The 20,352-nt window shown below is 38.7% G+C and overlaps 1 protein-coding gene across 3 annotated transcripts in view; it reads right to left on the minus strand.

Annotated features, from left to right (window-relative positions):
- Positions 1 to 20,352, minus strand: part of LOC131686130 (protein O-mannosyl-transferase TMTC2-like) — an 876,983-nt gene that overhangs the window by 131,965 nt on the left and 724,666 nt on the right. For all 3 annotated transcript variants that reach the window (XR_009304937.1, XM_058970300.1, XM_058970299.1), the window contains exon 7: positions 8,730 to 8,815. Coding sequence is in view for 2 of the 3 variants with exons in the window: in XM_058970300.1 (XP_058826283.1) it covers positions 8,730 to 8,815 (86 nt within the window). In the remaining variant the exon portion in view is untranslated. The remainder of the gene's footprint in view (positions 1 to 8,729; positions 8,816 to 20,352) is intronic.

A 20,352-nucleotide genomic window follows, 5' to 3' on the forward strand; every position in this document is an offset into this window, starting at 1 on the left:
TGTCTGTTCCAGCCCCAGCTCAGCTTCTCGCCGCCACTCTGTAAGCACCCCTAGATCTGCAGAGCGAGCTGGCTGGCAAAACATATTCACTAATGTCTTTAGTCTGAACGAGGATAGCAGGTTAAATATAATTCTCTCGAAATCGAAAGATTTTCAAATGAACTCCTTAAAAACCAGAGACGGACGGACGAAAAAGATGTTCTTAATTGTCTCTTCGACGCACACTTTCCTGGTTGTATCGATCCGGAGCTATGAAGAAGCCAAGAGTTTTAGGCCTATCAGCTTAAGTTCTTTTCTTCTGAAAGCTTTGGAACGGATAATCGATCATCACATCAGGAACGTTAGTTTAGTTGAATATCCACTGCACAAAATGCAACATGCATATCAGTGTGGGAAATCCACGATCACTCTGCTTCACGATGTTGTTTACAACATTGAAAAGGCTTTCTCGCTCAGGCAATCTAGCTTGGGTGTATTCCTAGATATTGAAGGTGCTTTTGATAATGTCTCTTTCAAGTCTATTCTGGAAGCGACGCGCGGTCATGGGGTATCTGCATGTATCTCGGGTTGGATAAACGCAATGCTTAGTAACCGCATGCTTTGCTCGTCACTGTGACAGGCTGGTAGACGGAAGTTGAGTATTTGCGGTTGTCCTCAGGGCAGCGTTCTGTCACCTTTGTTATGGATCTTGCTAGCCGACAGTTTGTTTAATAAACTCAATAAGCTTGGATTTCCAACCTACGGGTTTGCTGAAGATTTCCAAATACTAATTACTGGATTTTGCATCGGAACAATCTTTGACTGTCGCTGTCGCTGTCGAACAGTTAAATTAAACAACAAGTCAAATTATCAGTCAACCAAAGCAAAACTCCAATAATTCTTTTCGCGAAGAAGCGAATAACAACCGGGGTTCGTCCTTTGCGGTTCTTTGACTCTGAGCTACTGTGTGCAGATCAAGTCAAATACGTTGGAATTATATTGGATTCCAAACTGAATTGGTCTGCTCACATTGAGTTCAGGGTTAAGAAAGCGTGCATGGCTTTCGGGCAGTGAAGACGAACTTTTGGAAATCATACATCTACTGGATTTACACGACAATTGTACGTCCAATACTGTCATACGGATGCCTTGTGTGGTGGCAGAGGGGAGAGGTGATGACAGTCCAGTTGCGTTGCGTTGTGACGATGATTTTGGCGGATTGCACACTGACTTCATCATGTTTGACTGCTGATTATCTAATATGAGTTGCTTAGGAAGTGGTAAGTAGGAATTCATACCAATCCGACCCATATTAAAACCTCAACAACATGATAGCCATCATTGCCGGCAGCCCCCATCTCCATCGCACACGGAGAAGAATAAAGGATAAGGTAGACGGGAAGTATTGCTGATCCGTTGGTTGGTCGTTTGGAAGGGTATAAGGTCTAGTATTCGCTCCAAGTAAGCGATGCGACCTGTAAAGCATGGTTTATTAGGTAATAGTTTAGTTGGTTTTCGAGTACATGATCACTCGAAAAAGAAAACATCTTATTTAATTCTTGATTATTTTTAAAGTCTGGGTAGCCGGCTACCGAGAGTATCCTGTTTTCTAAACAAAAGCAATTTGAACTGCACACAGCCGACCATGGGAGTATTGATTAGGAAAGCTAATCTTATCTGCGTAATGGGCCGGATCACTATTTATTGCGACAGTATTCAAAGAAAATTCGCTAATCCTTTTCTATGATATATTTATTGTGTTGAAAATTACCTAGTGACACGTTGACAAAACTCGAAATTAGATTCATAAAGAAGACGCCACGATTTTTCAGTACGTATTGACCCTTGATCATCGATACTATTCAAATTGATGTCTTATTGGGGCTAATTTCCGAACAACTATTTATTGAGAAAAAATATTAATCAAATGTTGTATACAAACCGAACCTGCAAAAGAAAACCAAGAAATAATTTTGAGCTGCCCAAAATAACCATTAATTATACCGAAAGATTCACTTTGCAAGACAGATACACTAGAAGTTTCACGCGCGCGTCGTTTGTCCCCCTTCCCTGTCAGCATACGACCACAGATCCTAGACGATCTTCACTAATGTCACTCCCGCTCGAAACGAAACTGAGACAGGCTCCAATCCATCAACCTGTCGAAGTGAGCGAATTGATAGCGGTTGGGGACAGAACCCGACCCAGTCCCAAGTTTAAGCAAAAACGGCAAAAGGAGGCCTGTACCCCGCTTGGCACCGCGTGGAGTAAGGGATAGGAGTTCTGTATCAGAGGTGAATGGCGACATAGATTGGACTCATGTTGCACGATAATACAGCTTTGCCAACCGAGAGATGATGACTCCAGTCAAAGCTAAACCATCTGCAAAGAATGGCGCTCATGTCGTTGACTGGTGATTTCACCACAACTCCGACTGCTGCACTTCTGAATATCAAACCATCACACATACACCTCAAACAAGATGCACTATCATGTGCATACAGACTGCAGGTTACTGGGTCTGGAACAGTAACCATGTTGATCTTGCTACCAGTCATACACGATTGTGGTCACAAGTGGTTTCATGGTGCGAAGATATTCTTGCTCCCAGCGATATTACACTCACATGTAGTTTTCCTTACAGGACATTCCATGTGAAGATTCCCTCTCGAGAGGAGTAATTGTCTGGCTATATGGAAAGACAATAACATACCCAAGTGGTCTTTTACACTGACGGTTCACTGATGGAGGGATATGCTGGTGCGGGTGTCTACTGTTGTGAAATGAGATTGGAATAATCTCACTCACTAGGTAGATACTGTACTGTATTCCAAGCAGAAGTCTTCGCGATTATGTGCGGGGTTATAAACTTCTGCTCCGATAGTCAGGCTGCAATCAAGGCCCTTAGCTCAGACAAATCACGGTCAAAGCTAGTGATCGCATTCCGAACCCAAATCGAAGAACCAAGCGTTGTCAACACTATCTACCTTGAATGGGTGCCCGGACATGAAAATGAACGGGCTGACCAATTGATCAGGGTAGGTGCAGCGATTGACTTCGTTGGTCGTGAACCCGCTCTACCAATTTCGACAAGTTGGATAAGAGAAAAAATACGGTTCTGGGCTTCGTACGAGCACTGCTATTATTAGAGAAATCTACAAATGTGTCGCTAAACAAAAGCGTTTCTAGAACAACTAAGCCCAGTGACCTCGAAAAATCTCCTACATTTTTCGAAGCTTCAACGCGGCATGCTGACCAGGGATTTAACCGGCCACTGCAAACTCAATTACCACATGCTAACTATTTAGCGCGCTGAGTCTTTTTCATGCGATCTTTGTGAATCCGAGTACGGAAATTCATATCATCTGATATGCAACTGTCCAGCAGTGACGCAATTGCGATTTCGAGTTTTCGGCTGTCCTTACATAGACGACACCATGTTTGGAAGACTGAAACTCAGAGACATACTAAAGTTTCTTATCCAATGTGGTAAAGAGCTTTAGGATTACTCGCAGGCGAGTTGAACCACTTGGGGATCATCCATAAATGACGTAGCATTATATGGGGGAGGGGGGATTTTTGTATTCTGTGATGATGTGTAACGACAGGGGGGTAGGGGGTCATGCCATGCTACGTAGCTTTTTTCAAGGGGAATAACTAACATCGTTTTCCATTTTTTTTAAAATTTTGTGGGGACAAGGGGGGGGGGGACTTACCGTCAAGCTACGTAATTACCCGGGGGGTATTTAGAGGTTTGTGACGAAATGCTACGATGGGGGAGGGGGTGTTAAAATCACTCAAAAAATTCTACGTCATTTATGGATCGTCCCTTGTGAGATTAACTTACCTGCTGTTTGTTTTTGTTTTTGTGCTGTTATTTTTCCCGCCCTCCCAATTCTACTTCCCCACACCTCCTTCTTCTTTCCTTCCGCTCAGAAAATGATGAAAAAACACGGCAAGGCACAAATCCCCGACTACATACGGGGAACCTGGAATTTAAGCCAATATATTCTGTTTCCTGATTCCTGCTTGAGAGTTTGCTTCTGAAAAAAGATATATTTATGCTTAGGTGTGCGTTGCGTCAATTCATGTTTTCGGCAGTTTATAAGTATGTACACATATTCCGTATTTCGGATATACATGATAGGTTTTCTATCACTAAGGCATCTGACAGCATACTTCTGTAGTTAATTCTTAAGCACGGGCGGACTCAACTGGATTTGTACCTACAGAAAGGTGGCAGTTAGTCGGAGATTTTGCTGGGCATGGACTCTGAATTATGTTAGAGTAGTTTTACTTTAAATTTGTTTTCTAAAAGTTATGAGATAATCTACAGCGATCTTGTTTACCAAAGTTCATTAGTACATTATTGAAAATTTAATTGGAAAATGATATTTCATATTTCGTGGAAGAAACGATTCTTTCCTTTTTCAAGCATAGGCTTCCTCTTCACAGTCCGCAATGTGCAGCTACTCGTTTTGACTATATTTTCCAGAGACCAGATTTTTGCTGGATAGATCAGCTAAATAATTCAGATAGTGAAATAAATGATTAATTGAAATAATAGATTATTTTAAAACTATACCAGAGAGTATAGTGTTGTACTTGGTTTTAGAATTAGGTACTGTTAAATGACCCTCAATAAATTATGTTTTAATGGGGAGGGTGTATAGCAAATTGTTACATATGGGAGCAATAGAGCGTGATCTAGAACATGAGTAGATAGTTGCGATAGATTAAAAATTACTCGGGAATTATATTACACAGTCTCGAAAAATCAGCTATATTTTTAATGTCTCCGTGGTCGGGTTTAATAATTTTTAATGACTAGATTTAAGTCTGGCATTATTATAGAAAACACTTGATTAAAACTTATATGTAAGTCTTTCGAAGTCATTTTGGGATCGTAATGGGCATGGACGGACCTGGTGGACCTGTGGACCTGGTAAACCCAAAATGCACCATCCATACCAAAATGCATACCAAACATTACGAATCTTTATGAAAAATTCTAGGATCAATGCAATCAGGTTATGACCGGTTCCGAACTTTCCGGAATTCGATTCTTCGGTCCAAACATTTTTGGTGGAAGTACCTGTCGTGCGACACATCTCATTGCATCAATGTGATGATCTATTAACATTGCGATCACGGTGTAGGTCATCTGGACACACGGGGACACTTCTCGAGCAAAGATTCTACGTTGTTCTTAACAGTTCCAGCTTTATCGTTCGCTCGAAGTTCGCTCATCTAGTGACCAACTGTGATGCTTTTTCAATCCTATGCATTTCAGGATTTTTATGCGACCAAAATTGGTTTTTGTTATACATGTTTGTTCCAATATTTTGATAAATTGTACTTGTACAACTCCTTCTGATTCAGGAAAACCAGAAATTCAAGAAAATCTTCATGGAATTTCTTTGAATTTCAAGTACGTCTTACAAGTTTCAAAGATCTAGGATAGTTCTAGAACTCCAAAGAAGTCCTACGAAATTACAGAAAATCCACCGAATTTCTAATAAATTTGAAGGAATGCTGGAGGAAAAGCTACCAAATTCAAAAGAACTGTACGAGACCAAGGGAATGTTTTTACACGCCATTTTTAACCATCCTGGTTGATGAAAAACAGATTATTATTATTTCATTTTTATTATAGAGGCCTCTTCGGGTCGGAAAAATCTCTTAAGCAAAATTTCTAATCCTATGTGCGGGGTTGGGACTTGAACCCAGGTGAGCTGCGTATCGATTTACCAACTACACACTTAGAAAATATGTTAATTACATTTGACCTAAACAAACTCGCGACGTATTTTGCTGTCTAATAATGGAATTTTACATATTTTGACATGTGAAATGTAATATTGAGTATCTTTTGATGTAGAACTCGGTTGAATGGAGATGCAGAATTGTGAACAAAGCGCATGTAAAACATGTACAAACATGTTCTTGAATATAAATTCAAATGAATTGTGACGCTCCTTTTATGTGCATCTAGCGAGATGTAAATATTTTTAAGTGTGTACGCTATGCCCATTCCCTACATCATATTATTAAATTAAGTAGCTAGTAGGGCAGTTCATCACTAATAGGGCGATTAGTTTAGCGATAAGAATATTTTTGTAAAAATATATGAATCAACCACCGCCAATTTCAATATAGTGGATCACCCCGCGATCCGATCATTTTCTTGGATGATAAGTTATCATAATTATGAAAAGACTACAAGACACAGCCCAACGAACTATTAACGTAGAACGTTCTCCAAAAATCTATTGGGTTATTTAACGCCAATAAAACGATCAGAGATTTTATGTGTTTGCATATATACCTAGATGGAATGAAGATATGTGCATATAGAAAGGTTGGCCCAACTAAAGACACCATATAATTTAATCCCAACTGTCGCACTAACATAATAAAACAAGGATTAGACTTTATAAAATGGATAAAACATTATATTTTGCGAATGGTTCAAATAATTTAATTAAATCGTTTTTCAGTATTTTGTATTGTAATTTCGTTACACTTATATGAGAGTTAGAAAGAACTAAATACACATACAGTGCTCAACCTTGTATATTATTTGCGTATCCCTCGTTTTCGAGCCATTATTTTAAGGCTCAACAGAAATAATCGATAAAATCCAATACAATTTGCACATAAATGCGCACTACATTTTAAACTACATCCAACACGGTTTTCGATAGTTTATATTCCGTAAATAATCCTGAAATGCTGAAAACACTCCGATGAGAGCGGCACATTTGAGAACAGTCTGCTCAAAATAACTGACCGACACGGAGTGCCGTTCTCAATACATACGGTGTTCAAATACAGTGTGTTTGCTGCTGTTGTTTCCAACCCGGCGTTCGATGGAAGAATGCACTTGCTCGAAAAATGTTGAATAGTTAAGGATTATCATAAAAACGTCCCAGACTTAAGAAGTGCAACCTTCTACGTCGAAATGCATGGTATTTTGACTATGATTTACATTATTCAAATTTTAAATACTGTAATATCACAAATCTGTAGTTTTACATATTGGAATCTGTGCTTAGAAGGATTTCTGAGCGATATGTACGTGATTTCGAAATTGTATTGTGACGTGGCTGAATTATAAGCGTTTAAAACCTAACCGTTTAGTTGAATTCGCACACTCCCATATCGAAAACAAAAACATATTTCTATGTTAAAGCGCTTTTCGAACCTAATAGAACCCTGCTCTGGTGGTCTCAAATTTAGGACCTACCCAACCATGAAGTTTGAATATCATCAATCAATTGGGTACCCTTTTCTAAATAAATATTGACGCATCTCTGCTAATTCATCACTACCGGCACATATTACGGATCAAATTCGGAGAAACATTTCTGTCGTGCTTCTTCCAACTGTAAAACCAAACAACTATGGTGGAAAATCAATATTCGACTATAACCTTGACTCACCAACTGGCCGAACAGAAAATTTGCCCAAACGACTTATTTCTAACAGAAACACAGACACTCACCACCCTTCGGACCGTACGCATCACTGCATAATCAAACAAAGCCTCGTGGCGTTACCATACCTACTCCCGCCCAGCCTTGCTCACCCAATTCAGCCCGGCTGATGCGGAGGATTGCCTGTATACTGTATATCAGTCTATTGTGCGGCAGACAGGAACTGGCCAAGAAACACAACAAAGAAATGAAAATTTCACCCAAATGCAGCGAGATGGAACGAGCAGTAGCGACACAGGAAGAGAAACCGGTTCAGCATCCTAGCAGCGGAGAACGACCGGTCGGTCGGTCGGTCGGCCGGCCGATGGCCCACCGATTCTGGTGGTGCGGTTCTGAGGGGAGGATGAACAAAAACAATCAATTCGTCACGCTGGATCTGCTTTCGCCATCTGGTGCGTTGGATGTTCTGTACCTACATAAACGTACCTACAGGATGGATATTCTTACGCTTTTCTTATGGGTTTTCCCGTCGACCAAAGAAAGCCAATACATCTAGTCACATCCAGAGTGAAAGCGAAGACACGGGATCGAGGTTAACTTTTCGGGACTCGGGGCAAATCTGACACATTGGCACACGATGCGTAACGAATTGGCAAAATAACTTTCTTACGTCACTGTCACAGTGGCGCGAGCGGCATGTCCCCAGTGGGGTGGTAGGTAGGTGGTTCACTAACTTCATCCAGTTATGCTGTTTCGGATTGCCTCTAGTACGTTTTATGGCTTTGTCTTGCAGGAACAGAACAGAAAAGGAGCCAGAAGCGAAAATGGAGCAAATTTATTGCTTCTTTTTCTGTCCCACTTTTCAAGCATTTTGTGACAGTTTATCTTCCGGCCGAGGATGAATGACAGGCAGAGTAGCGTGCACTAATTGACATGGGTTGACATTCTGAAGGGGTATTGCCCGTTCGGGTAGTGACAGAAGTTCATAAGCGTTGTCAATGGTAGCCAGATAAAAAATACGTAGAATATTTATGAGGGGATGTATGGAAAAGAATTGAAATTCGTATTGTGTCAATTAATTCAGAAAATAGGTATCTATTCGCAGACACAAAAAACGTCATCATGATATTATTTAAGCATTGAAATCTCGAGGCGGATAATATTTTGTTATTTTCACTGTCCGTCATATATTCAATTAAAAAGGTCAGCCTAAGGCTTCTGATTGGCACAAGTCGTTTAGAATAGTAATCGCGTTGAGTGGGTCAACCTGTTTGTTTTGACAAAGGTAATGATTGACATGGGTTTACTTACGTGCAAGCGATGGTCGAAACTGGATCGCTTTTCGGAAGCTTTCTACAGCTTCTGCGTAGTCTTGTTGGTTTTGTAGTAAAATTCCTCTGCAATGAGATAAAATAAAGAAGAAAAAATATAATTAGTAATCAGACATTTAATAAGTGCGGATTTTTCATTTAGTTTTTCTTATACATGGGCTAGCAAATCCTTTGTATTTTTTGCACGAAACGATCGTGCAACAATGAAAAAACTCCCCTACGCTGATTGGATTGGCGGTATTTCAAATATTTTCAATCAATATTACATGTCTCAGGTTAAACATACTTAGTGTATCAATAATCAACAACTAATACTAGTGTATTTGTAAATCTCCATTTAAGGTGTCAAATAGGAAGATAACTACAGTGAAGACCCGTTTTTATCAGCCCCTTGGTGAATTTTAGGCTGGTAAAACCGGGACATTGATAATATCGGGACATTGAGGAAACTGGAGCTATTAAGACAGTGGGGGTAATTCGGACCCTCTCGATTTCTCAGAAAAAAGCAAGACTTTCTGACTATCGTACATATTCGTGGAACCGCTATTCTGAAACATTATTTTTAAGAACTGAATTTTATTCTTTGTTCTTTGTAGAAAGCAGATACAACGTGTTTCGTTGTTTTGCCATTCTCAAAACAAAAATCATTATAACCGAAAAACCGTGATTAAAGAAACAAATAAAAGTGAAAAAATAACGGGTGAGTGTTTTGGAAACCTTGAGGCTCCTATTTTATGGAATGATTTTTGTTTGGGTGAAAACGCAGATATTTTCGAGACGCTCACTACTTTTGTGCGATATGAGCGTACGGGGCTATTCGGACCCCCTATCCTGTCAACCACCGTTAAGCGGATTGCGGCTGCGGCACACGCCACAGCAAAGAAAATACATTGGCCGCCAATCGACAGATGTGACATTCCAGATTAAGTTTTTGTAAGGTAATTTATTTCTTTTTTGCTTATTAAGAAGTGTATCTTATAAATATTTCATAGGTAAACATAATTTTATTGTAAAAAAAATTAAAGAAAAATGACGATGTACTTTTGATCAGACAACAGCGGTTCGAGCTCGTTTTTATGAGCTAGTTAGTCAACTCATGCGTAATACCGTCAGAACAGGGAGTTACATCTAGTACCTCTTCTCTGCCAGCTCGTGCAAATATTGACCGATTTCCTACAATAAGTATGTGCATATTTGTACTACTTAAGTATTTCATCAATTCGGTGCTTCTGTTATGGGCATTTGAATTATGAATGGAAACCGATTGCTGCCACAGTATTATTCAACCCTTTTGAAATCATCAGAAGGTGATGGTTCATTACACGGCAAATATACCGAACAATAGACGCATTTCTTGTTTACGTTATCAACAGTCATATTGGGCATGATAGCATAATTATCGCAAATGGTGAGATCGGATATTAGGCATGCGTAAGCTGACCAACTGTGGACTAAGAAAAATCCGTACAAATTTCATTTCAAAATTTAGAACACAGAGGTTGATTTCTAGGACTGTTCAGTATTTCTCTTGTTTACTATATTTTACTACAGGCAATGGAATTTTTAACAATGATTTTAGGGGTTGGCATAGCGTAGTTGGTAAATCGATTGGTTCGATTCCCAATCCCGCACACAAGGTAACAGTTTTTTCAAAAGAGATTTTCTACCACGAAAAAAAAGGCAAATGACCCTAATGTTAAAACCTCTATAATCGAAATATTTTCTGGATTCAATGTAAGTTATGAAGCACAGAAATTATATGCCAGAGTTGCCTGTGTTAGTGTCCTGATCAGTTTCCTCCATGTACATTTGTTATTTAATTTGCAGTTATAATTTATGGAACCAAACTATATTTAGTTTGCCATCTAAGTCTAGTTCGACCATTCCGAGATATCGTTTCGTTCTTCGCATTATGTTTTTAAAAAATCCAGAAAAAATACCTTCTTTTTAACATTCTTCATGTTAAGTTCACAACGAACTGAAATTTCTTGCCATGCAGGAAGGTTCTTTCAAATTATATGGGTTTCTGTAGAAAATTAAATATTCCGATCGAAATGAACTTACGAAATTAGAACAGACTGTTGCTCAGCACATTGGATCCAAAATAATTTGGTTTCGAATTTGAATATCCACGACCATCCAATCCCGGGATTATGAATTTTGATTAGAATCTTAGTACAGAGACTAAAGCCCTGAAACGCGCACAGATTTTTTTTTTTCAAATTCAAATTTTGGAATAAAAAGGATGTATTCTATATTTCAAATTCACAAAAACAGCTGTTCGTATGAACAGAGTTCTATACAAATCGACAAATTAAAAATAAAATGCTTATGCGTTTCGAATTCATCTCATCAGTACATGCACGGTTGGATCTTCTTTCTTTCTTCGTCCCAACTGAGAACTCTGGCTTTTGATTTGAAGTTACACACAGTTTTTACGGTTTTGCAGTTGCCGTTATTGCCTGAACAAGTGTCACAAAGTTGGCAATTATTTGGGGATCAGGCAACGGAATTGAAGACTGTGTATTGGTATTAATTATCAGAGATGAGTTTTCTTGACGACTGCTGTTACGGTTTATGATAGTGAGCCGTTTCATCATAGAATATGGAGGTAGGAATCTGTCATTGATAACTGCAAAGCATTATTTGTAAAATAATACTGTCGTGTTTTGTATTGTCGGATCAGGTAGGAAGGACGCAATCTTACCGCGTAATCACCATTGAAATATCTAGGCATAATTAGTTTTTTCATGTATCCTTTGTGACGATTCCACTTTTCTGTACAGCGATAATTTTAAAGACCGTATCACAAGTTCGAGGTGCCGTATCGGGCAGTTGAATCTTGATTTTATCCATAAACACGAGGATATTGAATTTTATTATAGTGCTTCACGATCAACGACATGTTGTAGATTGTTCTGCAAAATGATTTTGTTTGCCTGGCGCAATCTATCGAAAATTATCATTATTGAATGCCTGATATGATGGCATCTGATAGAGGTGACTTTCTCAAGGTTAGGCTATGAAACCTGTAACTAAATATTCCAAAAACTCGGGCTAATACGGAAAGACTCGAAGTCCGTTCTTTGACCAGAGTTCCACTTTTATTTTTAATATTCACATATCTCGACACTAAACGATCACTTCGGCAAGATTTAAAATATTACAGCGATTGTTGGTCAAATTGGCACTTCCCGACAGATTTTACAACACAGTTATTCCTCCAAGATTCACCCAAAAATCTTTAAAATTGCGAACGACCATCTTCGATACGGTTGAAACATTAAACGTTTTACCAGCATGGGTTCTGAGCATTTTGCACGCAAAGCAAAGCATTTTGATTCAAGAGCAATACTTTCAAAGGGCCTAAAATTTTATGCAGGCATCGTTTAAAAAAATGTGGTTCGAGATCTGTATTTTGCACAGCAAAACACTCCGAGAAAAAATTGCAGGGAATAATCTCTTCTTCGCAAAAAACAAATGCTGTATAAAAAGTTGTGAATTTACCAAAAAATTAAAAAATTTTAATATAAACTAAAACTACTAAAAAACTCATTTTTTAAAAAGTTTTATTTTTTGGCAACGAAAGTCTGAAGAGAATGAAAATATATTTAATGTGATTGCATCGCGGAGAAGTAATTGGTAAAAATGTTTTTCTTGCAACTGCCTTAAATATGTTCCCAAATTTCATACTAACTGGCAGACAAAAACATAATTTTATTACAGAATACGATTCTCATAGATATTTTAAATTTTGTTATCTTTCTTTCTATTTCGAAAGTTTTCCTACTGGAGCTGTAGAGCTGAGTTCACGGAAGGGCTCCCTATCAAAATCACTCATCACTGCTTCAGTCCAATTGCAGCAGGCCGTGATTCCGATTGTGATATCGACTGTACGGTTCAGTTGTGCAGTGGAATGAACTTGACGATCGCGTTGGAATGAGCGTGTATTTGTGTGCGCTTGAGACCGCGTTAATCGGATTAGAAGTGCTGTAGGGGTTACTAAATCATAGGGGTCGTCTTTGTGATTATGAAATCTTGGGCGTAGTTGTACATGGATGATCGCAACTCGGCTTTATGTACCCTCACGAAGGGCTCGAGCGTTTGGATGTTATTGTGTTCGTTTGCGTGGGCGTTTGTTTGTCGCGTAGATGTTTGTGTGCCGCGTGTGCTAGCGTGTCACTTCGCATGCTTAAATTCGATTTTAAAACCGGGTGTCCATTTGCATATTTGCGTGTGTTCTTGGATGATCGCACGGACTGTTAATATAATACTTAATTTTCAGTTTATGGTTCAAATGCTAGAAGAGAGTGAGTTCTCTATCACTATCAACTCTATCACTAGAGTTCCCTGTCATGTCGCCATGGAACGTATTGTCTAGTAGATATTGGCGTCATTTTTCTGATTAGTCCAGCTGAGGGCGTGGACCTAGGCGGCTAGGGCCGAGAGGAATAATTTCCGGACATAACCAATTCATGATCGCGCGAACACAAGCGTATGTAGGCTCATTCTTCAGACCGCGTTTGTAAATTTTTAAGTGCTAGAACTTTCACTTAGTCACCGGAGTGTTATCCTGTTTGCTAGATCGTAAGCGTAGGTATGCGTGGATGATCGCGAAGGGCTCAAGCGTTTGTATGTGAACGTGTTTGTCGCGTGTGCTAGCGTGTATGTAACTTCTCGTGCATAAATTCGGTTTTATAACCGTGTGGCTAGTCGCATATTTGCGTGTATTCTTGAATGATCGCGCGCGGATTCTGAATCTGATATTTAATTTGCAATGTATGCTTCATATCCTAGAAGAGAGTGAGTTCTCCCATATTACTAGAGTTTCCGGTTATGGCCAAAGAGGCATCCACGTAATATAAAATCACCCCAAAAACTGAAATAGAAGTACCAAATCTCATCACAACTTACAGCAGTAAATATGAACGGTTTTTGATACAAACGAACCTGATATATAACACAATTCCTATTATGCCGCTATTCTATTATGTATCGCTGAGGTTTCTATTTTTGGGTTGTAACCGGGTTTTTCCCAAATCATTTTAACCCGGCCGAAACCTGTTTTTTTTTCGATTGATCGACTACAGAATGTTTGTTTAGCGTTTTTTTAAGAATCTTGTATTTAGATTTGAGCGACCGAAAATTAAAGTCGCAAGGATAGAACATGCTTTGTAAAACCCACTTCAACTATCTTAAAATGTAAAATCGAATATTTAACATTCTAATATATTTAAAGCGGGTTTGATGAAGCATGTTCTGTTCTTACGACATTTATTTTCGGTCACTCATTTAGTCCGCAGCCAAAAATTTCAGCTCATTTTTTATAATACATCGAACAATAGTCATAGTTACCCTAATAAAAAGCAGAACAATCATGTGATGCCTTAGCCACTTTTATCCTGCTTGTTACTCATTTTAGAAGTTGTTTCACTTTTATCGAAGTTAGATAATTTTTCACCCAAAATTTACTAAATACCTTCCCAAAATTTACTAAAAATTTACCCAAAATTTACTAAAAATTTACCCAAAATTTACTAAATACTTCATTCGGTGAAAAGTAAAAATGAATAATATGCACAAAAACATCGCACCGCAATCAGAACTCTCACAAATTGCAATCGGAATTCTTTCGGCTGGTGGTTGATTCGCAGCAAAAAACGCAATCGACTTAGCTCAGCTTGTGTTGGAAAGCTATTTAAATACAAAATTGGTAAATAAATGGTGGATCAGCGATTAGACAATGATTATATCGAGAAAGACTTATCAAAATTTTCAGATTCAAACCAATCGTAATGAAAATAATGCTCATAAATCAAAAAAATACATTAATTTTCTATTATTAAAACATCAAAAACTCAAAAAACCTAAACTTCCCATGAAAAAAACCGTTTTAACCGGGAAAGAAACCTTGGTTTTTTCCCCCGAAAATTATAAAAACCCGATTTGGTACATCACTGTACGCCACAATTTTATAAACGCACAACATTGTACTACGTTCACACTACGACTTAAAGCGTATTTTAACGCTATCTATGACATCTATGACATTTTTCTTGTTGCTAATTATAATAACGTATTTTAACTCTGTAATGTGAACATAGTATTAAAGTCAAAAAAGCGCTTCTTTGCACAAGAAGAAATTGATTACGGAATATAAAAGTGAGTGTACACGCATTTAGCACTTATACTCATCATGTTCCTTGTGTGTACCAAGCTATCCAATCAGTTTATCTGGCTGAAAATCTAACGTAAATATAAATACTCTATTGTACTTAACAGTCTCGTTTCTGTATCTAATGTTCTTCGAGTATGATTAAATTTTTGGTTCAACCTTTCAAATGAAATTAAAGGAAAATTTTAGAGAGTTCCAGAATCCACTGCATATTTTAATTGTATTATATCTCAGAACTACAAAATACAATCGAACTGCAGTAGTAAAAATTTGGTTCCGAAAAAGATTAAAAATAGAAATTGTATAATTCGGATCATATTGAGATAACTTCATAGGAGGCAAATTGAGTTGAACCAAATGTGTACATCGAGCACTATATTTTTCATAACGGAAATTAATCGGGTAAATTGCGTTTCGACTTAGATAGAACGACTTGGCGGCTGCTAGACACTGATTTTCAAAATACCACCCAACTTGGGAGAACGACTTAAACAACTAGTCGAGGCGGATAGTGAGACACATAAAAGTTAATTTTTTTCTTTTATGTTAGAAAAAATCGCAAAGTTTGCTTAGTTCCACAGCTTATGAGAAAATTTACAAAAATCAAGTTTTTAGCACTCTTCTTGTTCACCGGTTTCCATTTGCTAACAAAAATTGCATTTGTGGAAGATTTTTTGTTGTCCCGGGAGTACTTCCACTTCCATTAATGTTGGGAATTCCGTACAAATTCCGGACAAATCCGTACAAGTATTTTTTCCGGACACACGACCAAAAATCCGTACTGTCCTCCCAAATTCCGTACGGTTGGTCAGCTTAGGCATGCGTCAATAGTGCTATTGCGTGGATTTGCCATACCTTTTTGGTTGAATTCTACGAAGGCGTGATTAAGTAGCTTTCCGACATAGAAGTTTCCTCTATAGTAATACGGCTAATGAACCAAAATGGAAGCTTTTTCTTCCTGCACAAGGTAAAATAGATTCATACCCAAGCAACATATTTTGTAGTAAAAGAATATTAACAACTAATAATGAAACCAAATCACGTGTAATAATCTATTTGTAACATGTCATGAAAACTTACGCTGTATTGCAAATCAATTTTGTGCCGCCTAGTTTCAAATCGAGTGTTTGGAAAATTTTCGGTGTTGGAATAATGCGATGTTATTTTGGCAAGATAATTTGGAATATTTGAAAGCAAATATTTTGCTCTGCAAAACTTAAATTTCACCGGCGCATCTAGATTTACTGTGAACTTTTCAATTTCACGTTTATGTTTTCAATGCGCCCTCAAATAATATCAGGAATGGATGAAAATATAACAATAAGATATAGCGCTCCAGGCAAAGACGCAGTTTTCGATTACGCCTACCAATATGCAATTTGAATATGGTGCAAAAATTTGTGAAAGCAACATGGCCGCCTTCTCGTTGTGGCTGATTCTTCGTCAGAAGAAAAACAACGAATACAGATGCATCGATGACGCCTTCTCGTTGTTGCAAATTTGTTTTGTTAAAGCGTCGGCAAGTATTTGACGAGTTTCCAAGTGTTTTGTTCTTTATATGATACTTATTGCAAACAAACACTGACAGTTGCTATCCACTATAGTATTGAGCTACTTTTAACCAACAGTTATCAAACATTATAGGCTCCACCTACTGAATATCGTTTAGAATCGGAGAGGTAAAGTGGAAAATAATTCATTTAATCAACAAAACCACTTTTTACGGTTTGATTAGTAGCAATAAACTTGTTTGTAGTCTGTTAGCAACAAACCACTATCTGAAAAAATGCTTTTATACTTTTTTACAACTGATATTCAACTAAATAGGCTAATTTTTTTTTCTTAGACTTGTTACATATGTTGCTTGGGTAGTTGTTGTACGTTTATGCTGAAGATTAATTTGTGCTACTGTAACCATACTCGATAACAAAACTACACAATGTAGTACACATTTTATCATCATCACTTATTGTACAACAACTAGAAGATACCAATCACGTTGCCTTATAATCGCCTATAGCGAACTCCGAAATGGGTATTAGAGACATGACCATTATTAGAATACCATGATTTGCGAAGAAACAAACATCCACTGTGTAAGAGATTCGAGTAATACAGCAAGGGTTAGACCCACGACACTCCGTGCGCGACTGGCATATTTGAGTCATGCCAGCCATTCAGTGCTCGGTACGGAGGAACACCATGACTTGAGGACTCCTGTTTTCAGGTGCCTCTTACGACATGGGACCAGGAACCCAGTTGATCAATTCTTGATTGAGATACTTCAATCCACCGAATGCCACACGGCCTCTAGGTTGGTTTTGTCCGGACAAAGGTAACAGACTGTAATCAACCTCCTAGTGGACTACACCCAACAAACAACGAAAGCTGAACAAGCCTTTATTACGAGGGAACAAGCTGAACAAGAACTGGATAAGCCATTATTCAGAATAATTATTTATTCGGCAACCACAAAACTTCAATGAAAACGGAGAGCTAACCTTCTTCCCTCAACCATACACTCAAAATTAAACAACGTGCGAACATTCAAAAACTCACGAGAATATGCAAACGATTACACCGTTATATAAACGAAATCAAACACGCGAAATTATTCACACGCTAACACCCACGGTATAAGACGTTCACGCGAACAAATTCGTTAACCTAAAACAGCTTATGCCCTTCGTGATAATATAAATCTGGCCACGCATGCGAACATGCAATCGCGATCATCTTCCCACACCTACACCAGCGATTTCGCATACTTAAAGCGCGTCGGTGTTTATGAATTCATAAACGTGGTATCAAATGTGATTTATCAACGCCCGTTTTAACGTGATCATGAACCGGTCACGTTCGGTACCCTTCAGTCTAGTATAAAAAAACAAACTCATTTACATCAGAATGGCCGACTACTTCAATGGTATGGGTACAGTCAATGCCTTTTAGATGTCAACCATATACTCAAAATCACGGATCGCACGAACATTCAACAGCTCACGCGAAAATGCTTACATTGTTATACGCTCGAGCACTGCGCGATAATACAACATTGATCACAAACACGAACATGCAATAGCGATCATCGACGCAAACAAACATCCGTGATGTCTCAAACAAAGAATCGCTCCCATGATTAGGTGAACTTTAACCACCTACGAATTCATAAACGCGATCTCAAGTACCATTATACAGGCGCACGTTTCCACGTAATTATGAATCCGTCACATCCAGAAGTCCCTAGCGGCCTAGGTCCATGATTTCAGTAGGACCTTTCAAAAAAAAAAAAAAGAAATATATACTAGATAACAAGTTTCAGGACGACATGGCCAGAAACTCTAGTGATATAAAGGATCTCACACTCGTCTAGTATCTGAGACGTACACCCTAATTAAGCATCAGATTCTTGGATCGCGCGATCATTCAAGAACACATGCGAACATGTGAATGACCTCACGGTTATAAAATTGAAATTATATGCACGAAGTGACATACACCATAGTAATTGCAACATACAAACGCTTGAGCTGTTCGTGATCAACCACGCACACCTACGCCCAAGGTCTTGCAAACAGGATAACACCCGGTGATTAAGTGAACGCTGTAGCATTCATAAATCTACAAACACAGTCTCAAACGTGGACCTATAATACGCCCTCGGTCCCAGCAGCCTAGGTCCATATCTTCAGTTGAACCTATTAAAAAAAAGACGCTCATGTCCACTAGACCAGTGATTCTCAACCTGGAGTCCGCGAACCCCTGGGGAGGCGTGAAGTCGTTGCTGGGGGTCCGCGAAGAAAAATATATTTACGAGTGCATATTGGAAGTCTTGATAGCATACAGAATAGATGTTTACCCGAGCAGAGTCTGATAACAAATTGAGAACTAAACTTGATGTTGTGATATAGTAGGGAATGATCGCTCAGGTTGCTATCATTTTGGTCGTTTTAACGGTTAAAAGATCAAAATCGAAAGCAGAAAAATGGCACTATGACATCAAACAGAAAACTATTTATGCTATCAGTGAAAGCAAATTGAAAGCTTATTGAGATGGTGAAATATTTCATTGATAACAAAATAAAGAATCAATTTGATGTTTGTCAAAGAAATAGAAACAAACATTTTTTTATAAAAATGTAAGCACATCAAAATGAGATCAAAATATGATGTCATATCTGAAAAAGTTTAAACTGATATCAAAATAAGATTTCAATTTGATGCTTGATATCAAAATATGTTGTCTATTTGCTGCAATTTTGATGTTAGACTTTGCTCGGGTATCCATTGGGGTCCGAAGCAACCCATGGTGATTTCTAAGGGGTTCATGGTACAAAGAAGGTTGAGAACCGCTTCACTAGACGACACAACATGGCGACATGATTGGGAACTCTAGTGATATGGGGAAACTCACACTCTTGTAGCATCTGAACTGCATCTTGAAAATTAAGTATCAGACTCTTGGCCTCTTGAATCATTCAAGAACACACGCGAATAAGCGAATGGCCTCATGGTTATAAAATCAAATTTTTACACGCGAAGTTTCATATACACCTGCGCACACGACATAGAAAAGTCCACGCGATTCGAACACGTTAACATATAAACGCTTAGGCCTTTCGCCATGATACACAAAGACGAACATCAAATCGCGATCATCCAAGAACATATGCGCCCAAGTTTTCGCGAACCGAAAACGCCCCGATGAATCAGTGAAACCTATAGCACTTAAAACCTGATAACCGCGGTCTCACTCGCGAATAAATAAACGCTCATGTCAATGCGATCGTGACGTCCCTACGCTCGCACATGTGAAGTTTTATCAGTTAATATCACAATATCAAAATTATGGCCCGCTACAATTGGCCTTAAGCAGACTTCCCAAATGAACATCGAACACCATGTTCGCTCTAGTTCTGTGCTCATCTTAAACCCACATTTCGTGTGCAAACTCGAACGCGCTAATGCGTACCAAAATACGTACACATGTTCGTCTGCACAACCGAACCCCATGTACGTACGCGGTGTTCGTACACACAGGTTCTTGACACTAGTTTTCTCTTTCTATCACTCATCATCACTAGTGTTGACTCATTCTGTTTTGTGTTTGCCTTTCTTGTGTACGCACACGGTGCACGTACACGGTGTTTAAACCTAAGTTTGCTCATCGTTCGCTTGGGTTCCGTGTTCGAGGCGAACCTGTACACAAAGGCAAAGCAAGTTTGAGGTTGAACGCGTACACGAAATTTTGTACACAGGTGCAAACTTATCGATGTTCATGGGAAGACTGGCCTTAAGCTGCGATTTAGTGGGTGACATTTCCCGTCTCGTCTGCAATTGTTATGAGTGACTCTGACAGGGTGTCCATCCGAGAGCTGATCTCTCCGAACTCTAAAAAAAAATGGAATCGAATGGTACAGTAGGTATA

This window comes from Topomyia yanbarensis, chromosome 2 (assembly GCF_030247195.1).
Source record: "Topomyia yanbarensis strain Yona2022 chromosome 2, ASM3024719v1, whole genome shotgun sequence".
In the NCBI taxonomy this organism is placed as follows: Eukaryota; Metazoa; Arthropoda; class Insecta; order Diptera; family Culicidae; genus Topomyia; species Topomyia yanbarensis.